The sequence below is a fragment of the Epinephelus fuscoguttatus genome, linkage group LG23, assembly GCF_011397635.1.
Source record: "Epinephelus fuscoguttatus linkage group LG23, E.fuscoguttatus.final_Chr_v1".
Lineage (NCBI taxonomy): Eukaryota > Metazoa > Chordata > Actinopteri > Perciformes > Serranidae > Epinephelus > Epinephelus fuscoguttatus.
In genome coordinates, this window is record NC_064774.1 from 2,254,282 (window position 1) to 2,269,897 (window position 15,616).

The following is a 15,616-nucleotide window of genomic DNA, read 5'->3' on the forward strand; positions in this document are numbered from 1 at the left end:
GACACTTGCACGTCACTCAAATGTTGTTTTAATGATTGTTATATTTGCTTTTTCATTTCCTTCCACCCCTGCATGAGCAGGAGCCCACAGAGATGTCATCCTGCTCAAACAGTGTGACGTTAGCCACAGTGAAGAATACAGCTTCCAGAGCAGATGAGTTGCTGAGCTTCAAAATAAAAGTCTAGAAGTGTTACTGAAATTACAGGTTACCTCAAAAACACACGCAGGAAGATAAATGATTCAAATACACTTGAGCCTGAGGGTTTATTCTTTAACTCGGAGACAAAAGCTTCAACCCTCCCACACACACACACACACAACAGCTGAAAGATTTGTCCCCTTAACTAAAGCTCATGTGACAAATTAAGTTTTACTTCAGTGAGAATCTTGTTTCACTAATTTAATAGTTTCTCTCCCGTAGGGATCCTCATGTGTTCCTTCAGACCCCAGACGAACAATCTTTTACAACTCTCAGAACAAATAAACTATTTTTGGGTCATAATAAGTCTCAAACAACGTACTAGGGCTTACTTATTTTTCAGAAAGTTTTATATTGACTGAAATTCTCTGGTCTCCTTCCAATTGTCATCAGTGTACGGTTCAGGTACAATAAAATCTCCCTTCTAATGCCCCTTAGTGTGATTCTAGTGAGACTGACTCATTCACAACACACTTGTGTTTTCTGAAATGTTTACGCCAAGCAAATCTTTGGTCACAAACACTGCAGCGAAAAGCTTTCTCACCAGTGTGAGTTCTCATGTGTGCTTTCAAAGTCCCTTTCTGTGAAAAAGATTTCAGACAAACTGAACAGCTGAAGCACCTTTTTCCGGTATGCATGTTCATGTGTGTCTTCAGAGTTCCAGATTGACCAAATCTTTTCCCACACTCAGAGCAGCTATATGGTTTCTCTCCTGTGTGAGTTCTCATGTGTCTCTTTAGATGACCTAAGTGAGAAAATCCAAGCCCACACTCGGAACAGCTGTATGGTTTCTCTCCAGTGTGAGTTCTCATGTGTGTATTCAAGGTCTCTTTCCGTGTAAAAGATTTCAGACAAACTGAACAGCTGAAGCACCTTTTTCCGGCATGCATGTTCATGTGTTCTTTCAGTTGTCCAATGTGACCAAATCTTTTCCCACACTCGGAGCAGCTATATGGTTTTTCTCTTGTGTGAATTCTCATGTGTACCTTCAGATGTCCAGTTCGACCAAATTTTTTCCCACACTCAGAGCAGCTATATGGTTTTTCTCCTGTGTGAGTGCTCATGTGTTCTTTCAGATTTCCAAGTTGACCAAATCTTTTTCCACACTCAGAGCAGCTATATGGTTTTTCTCCTGTGTGAGTGCTCATGTGTTTCTTCAGAGTTCCAAGTTGAGAATATCCTTTCCCACACTCGGAGCAGCTAAATGGTTTCTCTCCTGTGTGAGTGCTCATGTGTAGCTTCAGATTTCTAAGATGACCAAATCTTTCCCCACACTCGGAGCAGCTATATGGTTTTTCTCCTGTGTGAGTCCTCATGTGTAGCTTCAGATGTCCAACTTGAGAAAATCTTTTCCCACACTTGGAGCAGCTAAATGGTTTCTCTCCTGTGTGAGTTCTGATGTGTATCTTCAGATTTCCACGTTGAGAAAATCCTTTCCCACACTCGGAGCAGCTATATGGTTTTTCTCCTGTGTGAGTGCTCATGTGTATCTTCAGATTTCCACGTTGAGGAAATCTTTTCCCACACTCAGAGCAGCTATGTGGGGTTTTTTTACCACCATTCAAATCACTGACGGGGACTTTATCATTTTTCAGAGCGTTGAAACCTGACTGAGGTTCTCTGGCCTCTGTCCAATCATCACTGTCATCAGCCTCAGGTTGTAAATGTGTATCTGGATCTGAGTTCCTGGCTGGTTCTGGTCCTCTATAGTCCTCTCCATCAGATTCTGTTTCCATCTGTTCAGTGTGTCTTTGATGAAGCTGTGAGGACTGAGATTTCTCTTCATCATCTTCACTCTTCACAGGAACAGGAGTGGATGTGAACTCCTGTTCCTCTTTAATGTGTGGAGGCTCTGGGTCCTCCTGGTCCACACTGGAGCTCCACTCCTGCTGCTCAGGGGGAACCTCTTCTTTCACCACCAACAGCTGCTGGACGTCTGCAGGAAACAGGAAACACACACATGTTACAGAGAAATGTTGTTCATTCACATCACAGCTCAAAAACTCCTTACTGAACTTCTACAGATCTCTGAGCATCAAACAGCTTCACAGTGTTCACTCAGCTGTGTCAGAGTGAGTGAGGTTGAGCTAAGCTTTCATTTTCGCAGCAATCATTAACATCCATTGAGACTCTTGTCATGTTTGGAGGCTCCAGTGCAGCTCTTCCTTTGTTCAGGCTTATGTGAATTATGTGAGAATGACTGTCCATGGGATGCCAGAGTTTGCTGTGAGTCAAGTCTGATTATTAGGTACACCCTGCTGGTACCAGGTTGGACCCCCTTTTTAATTCTTGGTGTCACAGACTCAACAAGGTGCTGGAAACATTCCTCAGAGATGTTGGTCCATATTGACATGATGACATCACACAGCTGCTGCAGATTTGTCGGCTGCACATCCATGATGAGAATCTCCTGTTCCAGCACATCCCAAAGGTGCTCTATTGGACTGAGATCTGGTGACTGTGGAGGCCATTGGAGTACAGTGAACTCACTGTCATGTTTGAGATGATGTGAGCTTTGTGACATGGTGCGTTATGCTGCTGGAAGCAGCCATCAGAACAGGGTTTATACAGAAATTATTAAGTTGAATTTAATACTTTAATACCTTTTTTAATACCGTCACAATATTTTTTAATACCAACATGACTTCAAGCTGCAACTGTGGTGGCAACTTTTCGAACTTCAGTGTTGGGGGTAACTAATTATAAAGTAACGGATTACTGTCGTTTTCTTACTTAACTTTCTGAGTGAGTAAGTGTAATGCTTACAATTCAAATCAAATATCTATTATTACAGTTACTAGATACTTTGTTACTTTTTTGCCTAAATAAAAACACTGACCGATACACAATTATTTGTTATTTAACCCTAACCCAAGACAAAAAGTTATTTCATTGTTATGTGTAGGAAGAGCACACACCACTTCTCCAGCGCTACACTCTTTCTTTCACCATCATTCAATCTCAATGAAGACAGAATCATCTTCTAACCGCTTCATCCTCTTGAGGGTCGTGGGGGGGCTGGAGCCTATCCCAGCTGACATCGGGCGAGAGGCAGGGTACACCCTGGACAGGTCGCCAGACTATCACAGGGCTGACACATAGAGACAAACAACCATTCACGCTCACATTCACACCTACGGACAATTTAGAGTTAATGAAGACAGAATGACAAATGAAAATCAGAAAAGGTTTAAAAAGTTAAAAACAGAAATGTTTAATTAAATGAATTCAACATTTAACACATGCACAGTTCAAACAGAGAGAGAAAACTGTCCCAACACTGAGATAAAATCAGAGATGAATTGAGAGGGGGGATAGTAGGGAGATTCCCGCACAGCTCCATAAAACTGAATGATGTTCTTGTGACTCAGGACACTGAGAATCTCAGCCTGGATGAGGAGACGAGGAAAGGAGAAACTAGAGGGTTATGAGGAGCTTCCTTAGCAGCCAGCTTAACAGTTCCAATATCTGACACTGATGAGGAAACATGACCTTTGAGAAAATAATCATCCCTTATTGGATGTAAAGCTAATATCTGTAGCCTTTGATTTAATCCTGACAGTGTCTCCAGGATGTCTGAACCTTTGTCATAGGAGGGACCATTCACACTGCTGTGACAAACATGGTATTAATCTCAACTGACATATAGGTCATAACCTCTGCATATGTGCAATACGTAACTGTTGCCAAGCAACACAATAACTAACCATCAATTTGATAAAATTGTACAACAACTGCAATCAAAAACCAAAATATTAACAGAGTAACACAATTTTCTAACAGAAAAAAAGTATGTTTTCCTATTACTGATTCCATGTGTTATCCGTGTGTGTGTGTGTGTGTGTGTGTGTGTGTGTGTGTGTGTGTGTGTGTGTGTGTCCTCGTCCTCTATGGCTCTAACTCTGCATCAAGGTACTAAAAACAGAGGTCTCACTGAGTCCAATAAAAATAAATAAAAAGTATTTGTATTCGAATAAAATTCAAATTAGGTGTAAAAATGCAGGTTTTTTGAGTAACACCTCTAATTAAGAATATGTCAGTGTAAAAATAAGTATTCTTTAATTAGCCATAATAAGAATTATGGATGTATATGCAATATTGGTTGATGTGTTTTCATAAATACAGCAATAAACATGTAACGAGGAACATCATTGAAAAGAAAATAACATACGAACAGCGATTACCTCATCAATGCTTAAACCAAAACTAATAAATTTCCTTTGAATGAATGGGGGTGAGGGGGTTTACTGTTGGTTCTCACTCACTCACTCACTCACTCACTCACTCACTCACTCACTCACAGTCCCTTTACTGTCTTTCTGCTCGAGTGGGCTGCTTGTCTGTTCTTCTGAGTTCCCAGATGTGATGATCTGTATGGGCTCGGTCCGAACCGAGAATTACATCGGGCCCCGTCAAGTCTGGGCTTCGGGCCGCGGGCCGCGTCTGGTTTTAATCAATACGGGGATAAATATGGCACACGCGCTCAACAGCATAATTAATAATTATAAGAAAATATACTTACTTTGATGTGCTACAACAGGTCTCTGCCCTCGCATGTCCCAGGAATTCGGAATCAAAATACCTTGATGTCACACAGCCATCCTCCAAATACCGAACGTGTATGTCCATCTGGTTTTTTTGGGGGTTTTTTTGAACATGTATTAAGACTTTCGTCAAACATGAGGACGAACGGTCCAGCTTTGTTTACACTTGCAATGAGTTCCTTCTTAAAGTATGGCGCTAAACCAAACTTGATGATGTAGCTCGTCTTGTCCTTGCCACACGCAAAGTTTTTTGCTATCTCTGAATCCGTAAACATGTTCCTGAAGAGCTCTCCTATCCCCTCATTGGAGCTGTATGAGTGGTGTTTGGTTGCTGTTCCCAGGCACCACAGCACCTCAGCTCGCAATGTTGAAGTGGGGCATAGAGTTTGCTGTCTGACGTCTGTCGTCGTACGTCTACTCACGGTGCTACCGCTTGCAGTGGCTTGCGGGGGAGCGGTGGAGGTTTGCGGTGATGTAGCCGTTGCGCTACTGCAAAACATGGAAATTGGCAATTGTTCACTACGTCGGTGCATTCTTGATTGGTGGCCACTGGACTCCATGTGGGATCTGACAGCATTCACCCCCATCCAGATCATATTTATTGTCTTTTTACAGACATGGCAATAAGCCTCTCCGCTGTTACCAACTACTGGCCTGAGCCAGTCTTTGAATCTCGCGTCCTCTAACCAGAGGTCCAAAAACTTACATTTCCCCATGATGACTGTTTTGGCAGCAATCCGCAACGGAGCATACTGTAGATTGACTGAGGCGCAAATTGTTTGTTTTGTTTTGTTTTTCCTGACACTGACTGACGTCACATCCTTGATATCACTCAGGTCCTACTCGCACATATAATTTATATAATAAATAAAATCATAGGACTTTTAGGATTTCTAGCCTGCACTTAACATAAATGGAAAAAAACACATGGTTGGATAGTGGTTTGAAAATTTAATACCTCCTCAGATGACATTTATTACTTTTTAATGGCCTTAATTTTGGTAAATTTAATTTACGACCGTTTAATACCTTTTGCAACCCCGCAGATACCCTGCAGAAGATGGGTACACTGTGGTCATAAAGGGATGGACACGCTCAGCAACAATACTCAGGTAGGCTGTGGTGTTTAAACCATGCTCAGTTGGTACTAAGAAAATCTCCCCCACACCATTACACCACCAGCAGCAGCAGCCTGAAGCGTTGATACAAGGCAGGATGGATCCATGCTTCCATCTGAATGTGGTTTTTCCAATCTTCTATTGTCCAGTTTTGGTGAGAAAACCCGTGTGAATTGTAGCCTCAGTTTCCTGTTGTTAGCTGACAGGAGTGGCACCTGGTGTGGTCTTCTGCTGCTGTAGCCCATCTGCTTCAAGGTTGGACAAGGTGTTGTTGCTTCAGAGATGCTCTTCTGCACACCTTGGTTGGAACCAGTGCTTATTTGACTTCCTGTTGCCTTTCTGTCGTCTTGAACCAGAGAAGCTAACGGCACCAGAGAAGCTAACGACACCACAGAAGCTAACGGCACCAGAAAAGCTAACGGCACCAGAGAAGCTAACTACACCACAGAAGCTAACGACACCAGAGAAGCTAACGGCACCAGAGAAGTTAATGACACCAGAGAAGCTAACGACACCACAGAAGCTAACGGCACCAGAGAAGTTAACGACACCACAGAAGCTAACGGCACCACAGAAGCTAACGACACCGTACCAGAGAAGCTAACGGCACCAGAGAAGCTAACGACACCACAGAAGCTAACGACACCAGAGAAGCTAACGGCACCAGAGAAGCTTACAACACCACAGAAGCTAACGACACCACAGAAGCTAACGGCACCAGAGAAGCTAACGGCACCACAGAAGCTAACGGCACCACAGAAGCTAACGGCACCACAGAAGCTAACGACACCACAGAAGCTAACGACACCGTACCAGAGAAGCTAACGGCACCAGAGAAGCTAACGACACCACAGAAGCTAACGACACCAGAGAAGCTAACGGCACCAGAGAAGCTTACAACACCACAGAAGCTAACGACACCACAGAAGCTAACGGCACCAGAGAAGCTAACGACACCAGAGAAGCTAACGACACCAGAGAAGCTAACGACACCACAGAAGCTAACGACACCACAGAAGCTAACGGCACCAGAGAAGCTAACGACACCACAGAAGCTAACGGCACCAGAGAAGCTAACGACACCAGAGAAGCTAACGGCACCAGAGAAGCTAACGACACCAGAGAAGCTAACGACACCACAGAAGCTAACGACACCACAGAAGCTAACGGCACCACAGAAGCTAACGACACCACAGAAGCTAACGGCACCAGAGAAGCTAACGACACCACAGAAGCTAACGGCACCAGAGAAGCTAACGACACCACAGAAGCTAACGACACCAGAGAAGCTAACGGCACCAGAGAAGCTAACGACACCACAGAAGCTAACGACACCAGAGAAGCTAACGACACCACAGAAGCTAATGACACCAGAGAAGCTAACGACACCACAGAAGCTAATGATACCAGAGAAGCTAACGACACCACAGAAGCTAACGACACCACAGAAGCTAATGATACCAGAGAAGCTAACGACACCACAGAAGCTAATGATACCAGAGAAGCTAACGACACCACAGAAGCTAACGACACCAGAGAAGCTAACGACACCAGAGAAGCTAACGACACCACAGAAGTTAATGACACCAGAGAAGCTAACGGCACCACAGAAGCTAACGACACCACAGAAGCTAACGACACCAGAGAAGCTAACGACACCAGAGAAGCTAACGACACCACAGAAGTTAATGACACCAGAGAAGCTAACGGCACCACAGAAGCTAACGACACCACAGAAGCTAACGACACCAGAGAAGCTAACGACACCAGAGAAGCTAACGGCACCAGAGAAGCTATCGTGGCTTTTTATCATCGACAGACTGAATATTTATTGAACAAAGCTGCAGTTATATTATTAATAATGAACTTGTAATGTTTAATGAACAAACCTGCTCTGTGTAACCGAAGCTGAGGGTTGAAAACAGCGTCCAGTAGTTTCCGTTGTCGCTCGTTCTCCTCTTTTGATCGACAAAGTTCCTCCTCGTACTCTGCTATCGTTCTTTCAAACAGCCCAAATATCTCTCCATCAGCCGCAGTTAGTCGCTGCTTCAACAACGATCTCAGCATTTGGACTTTAGACATGGTCACACTTTAAAAACACAACAAAGACACTCTGCTAACACCTGGGCTGTGTCCGAAAGGCCAAGTAGTATGGATTGTAGTGGCGAGCTCGAGCCAGGGTGCGTCCCAAGTCTCTTATTTTTATAGTGCTACTGCTAGCGCCTCGCTTGCACCGGAAGTCGTTCGAGCTCCGCCATCTTCTAGGCCGTCCCAAGTCTCTTATTTGTGCAGCGAGGAGCTAGCAGCAAGCTTTAAGCAGCTACGAGCTAGGATGGTCGAGAGGTTCCTAGCAGGAAGTCATTTTCAGCTTGAGGCCATGACGTATAAATATCCGCCCCCTTTATCTGGCTCATTTGAACGAGATGGCGGAGAAATAGCGTATTAGAGACAGCGAGATCCTCCCAGTGGCAGTGGCAGGTAGTGGCACCGCAGTGGCAATCTGTGGCAGTCTGTGGCAATCTGTGGCATCTCCTGGCACCCGCTCGGCAGTTCAGAAACGCCTCCCTTGACTCGCTGCCAATAAGGGCGGGGCCACATTTCCTGGGAAAACCCACTGGTCCGTGTTGTTGTTAAGACAGTCAGACTGCTTTCCACTTCCGCCGTGGAGTCATGATGAATACAAAATAAAAATTAAGGGAAAAATCAGCTACTTGTTTACACATTTTAATGTACAAAGTTTTGCACAATTTCTCTTTCTTTTGCACCTGTTAATATTATCTAAATATATATTAATATCTGTTCCACTGCGAAAATGTGAATGTAAAATACTGTACATATTGTACTATTCTTATTCTTATATTTAATATTTTATATTTACCTGTGCTTATATTGTTCTTATTTTCTATATTTCCTTGGTTGTATTGCTTGTTTTACATATCTAATATGAAATACAATTATAATTATATAATATAATTATAATTATGAAATATCTTAACATAACAGTTGCTACGCAGTGCCAAAGCCTGCCACAACCTGCCACATGATGCCACATGATGCCACAGCGTGCCACATGATGCCACATGATGCCACAGCCTGCCACATGATACCACAGCCTGCCATATGATGCCACATGATGCCACAACCTGCCACATGATGCCACAGCGTGCCACATGATGCCACAGCGTGCCACAGCCTGCCACATGATACCTCAGCCTGCCACATGATGCCACATGATGCCACAACCTGCCACATGATGCCACAGCCTGCCACATGATGCCACATGATGCCACAACCTGCCACATGATGCCACAGCCTGCCACATGATGCCACAGCGTGCCACAGCCTGCCACATGATGCCACATAATGCCACAGCCTGCCACAGCCTGCCACATGATACCACAGCCTGCCATATGATGCCACATGATGCCACAACCTGCCACATGATGCCACAGCGTGCCACATGATGCCACAGCGTGCCACAGCCTGCCACATGATACCTCAGCCTGCCACATGATGCCACATGATGCCACAACCTGCCACATGATGCCACAGCCTGCCACATGATGCCACAGCGTGCCACAGCCTGCCACATGATGCCACATAATGCCACAGCCTGCCACAGCCTGCCACATGATGCCACAGCCTGCCACATGATGCCACATAATGCCACAGCGTGCCACATGATGCCACAACCTGCCACAGCCTGCCACAAGGTGTCTTTGTCACAGCTGGACTTCCTCCGACCTACATAACTTAACTAGATACTGTTGAATACCATGTTGTCTCAAGTGCAATTTTCCTCTTTATTTTCATTGAATATCATCTGTATTATCATTGATAATACTATTAAATGCAAAACTTGTATTAATCTTGTTTATCAGCTTCTCCTAAGTAGTGGTATGATGAGCACAATTAGCCTACATAGTTGTTTATTGTAGGTGTTAAGAGATTCCTTGCATCAGAGTATTACTAAACACAGTAAATGATATTCATTCATTAACATTAATGTGGAAGAGATATGTAGAAGACTTTTTCAAGACAATTAAAATTTGGATTTTGACTGCTGCAAATCTACATTTTACTGGGTTATTGGGACTCCTCTTAGAGGATCAAGTCTATATCCCTTGCGTCGGATGAGTCTAGATCCAAGAGGTGACATTAGGCTGTAAAGGGGCTCCTTGACACCGTTTTATTCACACTTCACGCTCAGTCGTCATACAATATTGTATTTTGTAAAGCTCATGCCTGACACAATAGCTGTTTTAAACATAATATTGTATTTTGTAATGTATTTTAGGAGTCCTGGTAGAGTTTCCTGGTAGAAAAGTTGTTTTAAGCATATGACTGTGGCATCATGTGGAATCATGTGGCACGCTGTAGCATCATGTGGCATCATGTGGCACGCTGTGGCATCATGTGGCACGCTGTGGCATCATGTGGCATCATGTGGCACGCTGTGGCATCATGTGGCACGCTGTGGCATCATGTGGCATCATGTGGCATGCTGTGGCAGGCTGTGGCATCATGTGGCAGGCTGTGGCAGGCTGTGGCATCATGTGGCAGGCTGTGGCATCATGTGGCATGCTGTGGCATCATGTGGCACGCTGTGGCATGCTGTGGCATCATGTGGCAGGCTGTGGCACGCTGTGGCAGGCTGTGGCACGCTGTGGCAGGCTGTGGCAGGCTGTGGCATCATGTGGCATGCTGTGGCATCATGTGGCACGCTGTGGCATCATGTGGCATGCTGTGGCATCATGTGGCACGCTGTGGCATGCTGTGGCATCATGTGGCATGCTGTGGCATCATGTGGCAGGCTGTGGCATGCTGTGGCATCATGTGGCAGGCTGTGGCATCATGTGGCAGGCTGTGGCATCATGTGGCATGCTGTGGCATCATGTGGCATGCTGTGGCATCATGTGGCACGCTGTGGCATGCTGTGGCATCATGTGGCATGCTGTGGCATCATGTGGCAGGCTGTGGCATCATGTGGCAGTCTGTGGCATCATGTGGCAGGCTGTGGCATCATGTGGCATGCTGTGGCATCATGTGGCACGCTGTGGCATGCTGTGGCATCATGTGGCATGCTGTGGCATCATGTGGCATGCTGTGGCATCATGTGGCAGGTTGTGGCATCATGTGGCAGGTTGTGGCAGGCTTTGGCACTGCGTAGCAACTGTTATGTTAAGATATTTCATAATTATAATTATATTATATAATTATAATTGTATTTCATATTAGATATGTAAAACAAGCAATACAACCAAGGAAATATAGAAAATAAGAACAATATAAGCACAGGTAAATATAAAATATTAAATATAAGAATAAGAATAGTACAATATGTACAGTATTTTACATTCACATTTTCGCAGTGGAACAGATATTAATATATATTTAGATAATATTAACAGGTGCAAAAGAAAGAGAAATTGTGCAAAACTTTGTACATTAAAATGTGTAAACAAGTAGCTGATTTTTCCCTTAATTTTTATTTTGTATTCATCATGACTCCACGGCGGAAGTGGAAAGCAGTCTGACTGTCTTAACAACAACACGGACCAGTGGGTTTTCCCAGGAAATGTGGCCCCGCCCTTATTGGCAGCGAGTCAAGGGAGGCGTTTCTGAACTGCCGAGCGGGTGCCAGGAGATGCCACAGACTGCCACAGACTGCCACTGCGGTGCCACTACCTGCCACTGCCACTGGGAGGATCTCGGCGCTGTTGATTAAATGTGCAGCAGCTCATGTCCAGAACCACACGTGTTGATGTAACACCACACACAAATACACACACACACACATTTGCCCATCATTAATTGTCCTGCATGTCATGTGAGTGGAATGTTTAATAGCTTGTAGGTAATATTAATTAGCCTATTAATATAAATTAATATTATTACTTTCATGTTGTTGTAAGCTACTGTCATTACCGTCTGTCCTGCATCTCTGTCACTGTTTCTCTCTCTCTCTCTCTCTCTCTCTCTCTGTCTCATTGTGTCAAATGGATTACTGTTAATTTATCATGCTGATCTGTTCTGTACGACATCTATTGCACGTCTGTCCGTCCTGGAAGAAGGATCCCTCCTCAGTTGCTCTTCCTGAGGTTTCTACCGTTTTTTTCCCCCGTTAAAGGGGTTTTTGGGGAGTTTTTCCTGATCAGCTGTGAGGGTTCTAAGGACAGAGGGATGTCGTATGCTGTAAAGCCCTGTGAGGCAAATTATGATTTGTGATATTGGGCTTTATAAATAAAATTGAGTACGGCTTTGATCAGCGAAAATAATGTGACTTGGGATGTACGCCAAACGCTGGCCCCGTTATGCAGCAGATCCAGCTGTGCCATCGTCATCAGGAATGGATGTCGCTTCACGTGACGCTTCAGAGTAAGGCCGTCTCATGTCTCTGAAACCGACAATGCTCGCTCATCGCTCCTAGCGCTAGCTCCTCACATTTTTTCCTAGGTGGGAGGGGCTAAACAGCTAGCAAAGTCGGCTAGCAGTAGCACTAGCAATAATTTAAGAGACTTGGGACGCACCCCCAGTTTGCTCCTTCTTCTTCTTCTTCTTCTTCTTCTTCTTCTTCTTCTTCTTCTTCTTTTGTTAAATTTCCGGCAGACTAGGCACGGTTTAATCAGAGATACTGGATGAAGCGAGATACCCAACTCAGCTCACTTCCTGATTCAGTGACGTCAGCGCCACGCACCCATAGGAGACTTGCGGCAGCTCTGAATGTATTGTCGTCAATGAGGAAAATGAACGTGATCACAATTTATGGTCAGTTCTTTCGCCCTGTAGTCACTAAAGTAAATATTGGGTTCATTTTCCACAAGCCACACATCTTCCCAATATTCTGACACTAAAGCTGCATTTTTCATCCGCACAGATCAAGAGAAAGTTAACTTTGTTTGAGCCCTGTCCGTCCCAAAAAACAAGTTCTCACGAGATCTCCTGATCTTGATAAACAGGCGGTAAAATCACAGTTAGCTTACAAACAGTTATTTACCGCAAGTAATAAATAAAAATGCCCAAGCTTTGTGCAGCAATAGGCAGCAATAATAGGAAGAATGTATTTTCATTCCACCTGCTTCTCGATCCGCATACACAGACATCCTGTCTCCCTCACACTCCTGCTGCCATTGCCGATGGAGTCTTTCATAAATAATGCTACGGCACTCCATTTCCCTAACGCCACCCTAACATCTACCTCATTCCTACCCAAACTTTCCTTGGCTGCCCTGTCTGCCATCTCATTTCCCTCTTCACCTACATGTGCTGACACCCACATGAACCCCACACTACACCCCCTCCATTATCCACAGCTACAGTACTAGAAAAGCTCTCTCCCACTTTCATCTGAATAGTACGACCTACCAGAAACTCCCTGATCCAGTTCAGCATCCTGCCCTGGACCCCTGCCTCATACAAGTTAATCACCAGTCCCTCCTTCCATAACATGTCATATGCCCTCTCTATATCTAAAAATACAGCAACCACCACCTCTTTGTTCACCAGTGCTTTCTTAATATCTCTGTCTAATACCAGGACTGCATCCATGGTTCCCCGACCCAGCCTAAAACCACTTTGATGTGGGGAAAAGTACCCTCTCCGCTCTAAACAGTGCACTATCCAATCAGTAATCATTCTCTCCATTATCTGACATACAACTGCTGTAAAGGCAATAGGCCTATATGATCCAGGACTGCTGGCTTCCTTCCCGGGCTTCAATATTGGAATGACCATTGCATGCTTCCACTCTACTGGAACTCCTTCCTCCCATACTGTGTTTAGTAAGGCTAACAACTCATCTAATGCATCATCATCCATTTGCTTAAACACCTCATACCCTAAACCATCTCTCCCTGGGGTGGTGTTTTGCCCTCGCCCTATTGCACGCTTCAACTCTTGCATAGAAAAGAATTCATTCACCACATCACTATTATCTATATTTACCCCCAACTTATATCCTTCCTGCTCAAGCATCTGTTTTCCCCTCAACTGTCCTTCCCTTCCCACATTGCTAGCACTGTGCACTCTCTGATCGGTCCTGACTAACAGATGAGCCTTCTCCTTATTGCTCACACTTTCTTCACTCCCTTCTACCAGCACAGGCATTGACTTTCCTCTGTAGTTCCCAGCCATTTTATGAATCATGCCCCAGACTTGCCCTGCACTTGTTTCTGCACCTATAGTGCCACAAAACGTACGCCAACTATCCCTCTTAGCCTCTTAAAAACCTTCCTGGCCTTTGCTCTCAGCCTTTTGTACTCAATAACATGGCTCTCATCTGGGCTTCTCCTAAGCTGCCTATATGCTATATTGCGGGCCCTCACTGCCTCATTACAAGCCTTGTTCCACCATGGCACTATCCTCTTCTTTTTCCTCCCCTCCAAATGACCTATTCCATTCCTCTACACTGTGTGCACTCATCACATCTCCCAAACTTGCAGTGTGCTCTTTCCGAAACTTGTCCCAATCAGCTTTATGATAGTCATACCCTCTCACTGTGCTACCCTCCTCCACCTGCAAGTCTCTACCAAACCGGCTTAAAATGGGGAAATGATCACTCCCCATAGTACAGCAATCCATAAGCTCCCATTCTCCACACCTGGCTAACTCAGATGATGCAAAAGTAAGGTCCAAGCATGACAGACTCCCATTTCCTCCCTGAAACCTAGTCGCTCTACCATCATTCATCATCACAAGAGAGTGGTTATCCAAAAAGTCTTCAATTACTGCACCATTCCTATCTTTTCTTTTACTGCCCCACAGAGAGTTATGCACATTAAAATCTCCTGTCCACACCACTGGAGGGCGCACCTGACCCATTAACCCTTCCAATTTCTCCAAATCTAACTGGAGACATGGGTTGTAGAAATTAACCACTGAGAACCTACCTGAGGAGCTCCATATTTCCACCACCACACACTCAAAGTCTGATTTCACATCCAATCCCAAGAACCCTCTCTGCAGCCTGCACAACATTTCTCACCACATCAGAGTTACTTTTGGTCTGCTTGACCACACACAGTACCTCTACAACGAAGGCCAGGAAATTCACCTTGCTCACCACCACTGTCTCCTCTGTAGCATATACAACCTGTGGAGGCCCCCCTCTTTCTTTGCTTATTTCACCATCTTCACCACCTTTTCTGACCTTCCTGAGAGCCTCAGCATAAGACACCCCTTTGTTCACTTCTCTATACTGCTGCACACTCTTAGCTTGCTTATATTTCTCACAATCTCGGCTCCCAGCAATGTGTCCTCCACCACAGCTTCCACACTTTACTTCCCCTTCCTTACAGTCAAAGATCTCATGTTTGCCACCACATCTCCTTACTCCTCGACAAGCAGCTGCAATATGGCCATATCGCTGACATTTATAGCACCTTAAGGGTGGCCTTCGATATGGGTACATTTTAAAGGACAAACACCCCAGAAACACACGCTCTGGGACAGCTTCTTCCTTAAAAGTTAACACCGCAGTTGTTGAATCACACTTCTCTCCATCACGGAAGACCCTTATCCTATATGCATCACCGACATCCACCCCTTCAATTCCCCTGACTAGCTCCGCCATGGAGATTACAGCCGAAACCCCATAGATAACCCTCCTCAATCCATCAGCCCTACTTCCTGGGACAAATCCTTCAACTCGCTTCTTCCCTATCAACTGCAGAGTGTAGTGTAATTTTTTATCCGGCTTATATTGTATCCGGTCTGAAGTGATTGCATAATCATGTTTGTGTGTAAACTGCTATTAA

At 44.7% G+C, this 15,616-nt stretch overlaps 1 protein-coding gene across 10 annotated transcripts in view; it reads right to left on the reverse strand.

Annotated features, from left to right (window-relative positions):
• Nucleotides 1-15,616, reverse strand: part of LOC125883955 (gastrula zinc finger protein XlCGF57.1-like) — a 77,209-nt gene that overhangs the window by 30,018 nt on the left and 31,575 nt on the right. For 4 of the 10 annotated variants that reach the window (XM_049568629.1, XM_049568628.1, XM_049568627.1 and 1 more), the window contains exon 2: nucleotides 388-2,135. The exons of 3 other annotated variants lie outside the window; for them this stretch is intronic. In XM_049568629.1, the coding sequence (XP_049424586.1) occupies nucleotides 634-2,135 (1,502 nt within the window). In that variant the 3' untranslated portion in view covers nucleotides 388-633. Of the gene's footprint in view, nucleotides 1-387; nucleotides 2,136-3,117; nucleotides 3,953-7,750; nucleotides 8,374-15,616 lie in introns of those variants that run through there. 3 more of the 10 variants (XM_049568624.1, XM_049568635.1, XM_049568620.1) reach the window with 3 other exon arrangements.